Below are 5,744 nucleotides of genomic sequence, written 5' to 3'. Positions count from 1 at the left end.
TACACATTTAGATATGGCAACGGTTATTCCTCTTTCTTAAGCAACGAGTATTTCAATCAACTGCAACGATTCAAAAGTGTTACCATATGATATTATGCAACGGTTATATAAGCTATTTCAATAATTTTTTAAGATATTACAACGGGTTTTTAACGCTACTGTAACGATTTTATTACTATTGCTACAATTTCTTATGGAGTAGCGATGATTTAAAAAACTATTACAACAGTTTACAATACCTATTGTGACAGTTTACATAATCTATCACGTCAATATGCGACAGCTATTGCAACGGTTTCTATGGTTTATTGCAACGGTAGGCTACTAAAATAATTGTATAGCCTTAATTGTAAATTAACATTTAGGTATATAATAAATAGCAATACACTACAATTTATATAAATCACAAAATAAAACTATTCATAACATTAATAATCCAAATCATCCAAAAAGCTAGTAATTAATATCCATAAAAGCAAAACGTGTTCTTACTCAAGTGCATAGATATTACATTTCAATAGTTGGCATAAGTTTCAAAATATCTGATACCAAAAGATTCCTACTAAATCAAAAGTTTCAGTATAAATCTAAAAATCTTTTCAAGTGAGGTCTAATTCTTCACTGCTTTCGTATTCCTTTTCTTCATTTTCTCCACCTACAAAAAAAGATTAAGAAAGTTATTACCTTTTAAGCACTTGTTAACTTAGCATGACATCATTATAAGGAGCAGATGAAGAAGCCAAAATAAATAGCAAATCAAAATCAAATAAACCAAACTTCTAAATGTTCGCATTCAGCCAGAACCACTAAAAGCAATTGAAGAAAAATCATTTTGATAGCTAGTTCCATTTGTATCTCAAAATGGAACAAAGCAGTGTCTAATAGATGTTCCGAACATATGTGCTATCTGAAAATTATGACGAATAAAGGTTGATAAAAATTTTGATATCAATCATATTCACTCAAGGATGAATGATGGAGCTTATGAGGGCTCATCCCTCCTTTTCAATCAAATATTCAATATGTAGTGTTTTGTATCTTCTATTTCTACTCTCAATTCAGAATATAGTCATGACGTGCATTACTTGGATTTAGCTAATATATCCAGGAGCTTTGTGCGCATAGGAGGCACACTTAATGAACTTTTTGTAAAACCTTAAAATTTCAAATATATTCAAGTAATCCAACTGATCAAACCATACACACAGAGACACAAGCAATTCAATCAGTACTAGTCCCTAGGTCAGCTTCTGTTTTTGCTGATCCCATGGGCTAAATCACAGATATTTTTCCGGCAATTGCAGATAGATGCAACAAAGTTGTTATTTCAGTTAGGAGGCAATGAAAATTTAGACGCTTCAAACAAAGTAGTATCAATTCAACTTACAAATTTAGTGTATCTAGTAGCTTAATTTTTCCAGAAAAAGTCTCGCTTAACTCATTGGTTTCTGGTTAGCTAAATATTCATCCTTGATGTCATAGCTTGTAACTAAAGAATAAGCATAAAAACTCATTTTGCGTATAAAAGTCTAATCCATTAGAGAGATCAGTTAATTCATTCTATCCTACCTTTAGAACCATCCTTTCTTCATATACAAACAAAACTTCAAATTGTTACGTGATAGCTCTCGCTAAAATAGAGGTAGTACAAGTAATTAATTGATTCCTTTTACCTTTGCTATAGCTTTTAAATGATTCAAAAAATTAGAATCTTCTTGAAATATTGGTCTCCAACTCTATATAGCAGAGGTTTCTACAGAGATAGACTTCTATGAACATTTTGAGATTTTAAAAAGCCAATCTAATACCAAACAGTTTCAATAATGTCGTCAATCATTGTGTAGAAAGTCACAGAACCAGTAGAAGAAAAACGAGAGACTTATGTCACTTTCTCCACTTCCTAATCAGTTCAGAAGAAAAACAAGAGAGACAGATTGTTCGGCAAAAATACAAGGCGTAATGTTTACATATTTGGATTTGCACTGACCTTGATTGTTGCTACCGGCAGATGGACGATTTATGAGTTGAATAGCAGCTTGTTGTTCAGAGGAAGCTTCTCCAGGTGAACGAGCATAAAATGTTAACATATTAGGATCAAGACGTAATTCTGGGTTCAGACTTTGAAGTTGTGCAACAACGTTGATTGTAATTTCTTGTTTCATAGCATCCTTTTGTGCATTGAATTTTTCTTGCATTTTTTGCTGCATTCTCACTTCTATTTCCTCCATTTTTTGCTGCATCATCTCATTAGTCGCATTTAAAGAGGGTCCAAAATCTCTCACTTTACCTTTTAAGACAGTCTTGGTAACCCCACGTCCATACAATCTTAAGCGACTTGGATGCTCAGGTCCCATGACTGATGCAAATGCATCAACTGATTGACTGCCTTCTTCAGTTTCATGAGTTGATTGAATGTTCTCCATTTCAGCCTACAAATCAAATTAAAGAGAACAAAGTTCTGGTAAATAAAACTAAGCCAACAATAAAGAACAAGCAAATGATCTCAACAAACTTTAAATTAGAAAATTCGTACAATTTTACGAAGTGTATCTTCATATGAGTCCTTGTATACTCGATCAGATTTTCTTTTTTCTTGTAGCCACAAAGATGTCCTTATTCGTCACAATATCGGAAGTTTCCTTCTTTTTCTAGTTACATGAAAGCTGGCATAAGAATCTTCCCAAGCAAGGTCAACAAGTTCAGAAAAAATGAGAAATAAGAGAAAATATCAAGCTTCGCGGATTAGAGCAAAACTTATTTTGCCAGCCGTATGCGGATACCTCAACTTTTTCCGATTTTCAGTATTATTTTTGGATGTTTTCTGTAAACAAATAAGTCAATTAAATCTATTTAATTGAAGAGCCAAAATAGAAAATCTGGAAATAAATAGGCAACGACTCCTTCAAAAGCTGGAAAGCATATAAGTCCTGCTTTGCTGAAATAGAGACAACCAGTTCAACAATGCAAATAAGGCACTAGTTTTTAAAGACAAGAAAGCTGGCCATGGTTTATATCTTACGTGAGCCTTATCGGAGTTCCAATATTTAAGGAGATCCTTAAATTCAGATTCTAGAACATTTTTAGGCCTTTTTGCCATTCGAAGTTCATCATTTTCATAGGCTTCATAGTGATCTTTCTTCAACTGACTTTTATACCTTCTCCAAGCATTTTGAATTGTTTCAAATCCGTCCATCTTAGGAGATTCATCCAACTTTTATCTACAATATCCATGGAAAGCCTATATTACACAAGCAAATCACCAAAATTAACATTAATACTAAGATAAGAAATAGAAGAAGATCAACAATATTTTGCAATTGAACAACCAGTTTGGTTCGTGTTATTTCCCTGCAATAATATTTTGCAAATGAACAACATATTGGGATCACATTAATTCACCTAATAAGTACATTATACTACTCAACTCATGCTCATAAATACAACAAGTATTTAGTGATTATATTAGAAAATCAATTAACATGCAGTAGTTACGAAACTTTAAGGTGCTGGATGATTCATAATTTTAAAGAAGAGTCTCAACCATCTCGAACACATCTTTTCCTTGGTGTTTGATTGAAAAAAAAAACTTTTCCAGAACACTTTTGATGATCAAAACTTAAAAAAATAGAAACCTGAACTAATTTTCAAATATTTAGCTTCATAAAAAATCTAACACTAACCGCCTTATCCATGTTACACTAAAGCCTGAACTAAAATCAGAATGCAACAATACAATACATGTACCTCTATTTTAGACTAAATAGCATTCTAAAATGTCCTCTATCAATTAACAGAAAATCACTCTAACAAACAGGATAATCTTTTATTGCTTCTTATTGATCTATTTTTGTAACTTATGAAAGATGATTCCTTTATACCTTTTTCCCAAAGAAAAAGGAAAAAGAGGAAGAAGATATATTGGTATTTTCTAGTATTTCTTAAGCTTGTTAAGGTAGATCTGCAAAATAAAATAAAAAACTGAATTTCTAGATTAAAGAGGCATCTTTTGTGATATCCTATGTCTTCATTTGGAAAAAAAATACAGGTTTCTGCTCTATTCCAACTTTAGCTTCTTAAATAGTTTATACAGATTTGAAAATTGATGCAGGGGCTCCAACGAACTTCAAATATAATTAATAAATAATAAGAAAATAATAAACTCCTTAGGAATACATTATTTTAATAACTGGTCATGTTAACAAGGGAAAATTTGTGATTCTCAAGATCTTGTATAAAAATATATGTACATCTTTTTTTTCTTTTAAATAAGAGAGTGATATCTGCAAATATTTGACCCCATATATATATATATATATGGACACAACTTTCATTGATTTTAGTTCTGCATCTTTACTGAAGTCTTTTTTTACTGTTGTTTGAGCTTAGCTTAAGACTTCTCTTGTGTTGAGACAAGATCATCACCTTTTAGAAAACAGATTATTCATGTTTATTGTCTTCACATCTTGCTTTCCGCCTAAGAACTAAAATGCAACTATAGACTATAAATATCAAGATGGAATACAGAATAGAGCCAAAGATCTGAAATGTACAGCCACTATATTACAAAAACACAAAACAATATGTACTAAATTTTAACCTCAAATAATTACAATAAATTTTTTATACACATGAAAAACTTTTGAAACTAAGAAGCAGTCTCGCTACTACTCTTATTTAGAACTCATATACATAAACTAAATGCAACCGAGCATTATTTCAGTTTTTCAAACAAAATATACTTCATATTCTCTTTCACATGACTTTAGTCAAACAGTTTAGGAAATTTCAAATCAAACAGAGAGAAGCTTACAGTTTACTCATGCTAATCTGGAACTAAAGGCACAATTTATTCAAACAGAAAAGACTATTTAAGTAGAACTAAGCCAAGGGACAACGTAAAGAAGAACCTCGTTAATAAAATCTAAGCCAGCCTTTGAGGTCTTAAAGAAACACTTTAAAAGGAGAAATAAAAACCAGTTCATCTTAATTGAGCATGTTTTGATATATGATACCTACTAACATCAAAATCAAAACTTGACATAGAAAATAATAGCCAAAAAAAATAATACCAAAATCCAAAAATTGAACCCAACAGCAATAAATCCAAAAATTGAAACCCCTTCCATATCAAGTTTTTTGGCTATCCTCTCAAAAAATTGAAAACCCCTCTCAAAAGAGGCAACTTTGGCTCCAAATATTTATTAGAAATAAAAGTTGCTATACGGAAGGGTTCTATACTATAGAAATAAAAGTAAATATGTACAAACACTTACAACGATGGGCTCTGTGATTGATAGTTCTACTAGTGAGTTAGGTCTGTGTGAACATGATAATTTTGCAGCCGACAGAGCAGACAAACGGGCGTCGTTAAGAAAATCCTAGAAAATTGGAGAGGAAGCTATAAGGATGGGGTTCTGCCTTCTGATTTTGTTTCTAGAGTTTGGGTAAAGAAAAAAGAAAAAGCTATGTTTAGAGTATTATGAAAATTAGAAAATAAAAAAAATAGGAGGTTTTGGCGGGTTTAGCAAAAAATGAGGTGGGAAAATATGGAGGGAATTAAAAACCGTCCCAGTAGAATTTTTTTCACAAGATTCGTTTTTCCAAATAAATCTATTGGGACGGTTATGAAAACCGTCGCATAAAACAGAACCTATGGCAACGGTCTCTACACAATTGCAATGGTTTAATAACCAAAGTGTATTGATAGCACCCCGGATATTATTGTAACGGTTATAATCATTGCA

At 31.7% G+C, this 5,744-nt stretch overlaps 1 protein-coding gene across 3 annotated transcripts; it reads right to left on the bottom strand.

Moving 5' to 3' along the window:
* Positions 1-441: 441 nt before the first annotated feature.
* LOC104101072 (uncharacterized) lies at positions 442-5,467 on the bottom strand. Of its 3 annotated transcripts, none has more exons than XM_009608484.4 (4): positions 5,274-5,467; positions 3,020-3,218; positions 1,988-2,429; positions 442-655 (listed from the first exon to the last, which is right to left on the bottom strand). In XM_009608484.4, exons 2-4 carry the CDS (start codon positions 3,191-3,193, stop codon positions 600-602), a joined length of 672 nt encoding a protein of 223 aa, XP_009606779.1. In that variant the 5' UTR covers positions 3,194-3,218; positions 5,274-5,467; the 3' UTR covers positions 442-599. The 3 variants fall into 3 exon arrangements, with proteins under 3 accessions (XP_009606779.1, XP_009606777.1, XP_009606780.1); XM_009608482.3 differs by having other exon boundaries at positions 3,020-3,238; positions 5,274-5,466; XM_009608485.4 differs by lacking the exon at positions 5,274-5,467 and adding an exon at positions 5,070-5,239 and having other exon boundaries at positions 3,020-3,238.
* Between the last annotated feature and the right edge of the window lie 277 nt (positions 5,468-5,744).

The sequence above is a fragment of the Nicotiana tomentosiformis genome, chromosome 12 (genome assembly GCF_000390325.3).
Source record: "Nicotiana tomentosiformis chromosome 12, ASM39032v3, whole genome shotgun sequence".
Lineage (NCBI taxonomy): Eukaryota > Viridiplantae > Streptophyta > Magnoliopsida > Solanales > Solanaceae > Nicotiana > Nicotiana tomentosiformis.
The sequence above is the reverse complement of the archived record's forward strand: the minus strand, read 5'-3'. Positions and strand labels throughout refer to the sequence as shown.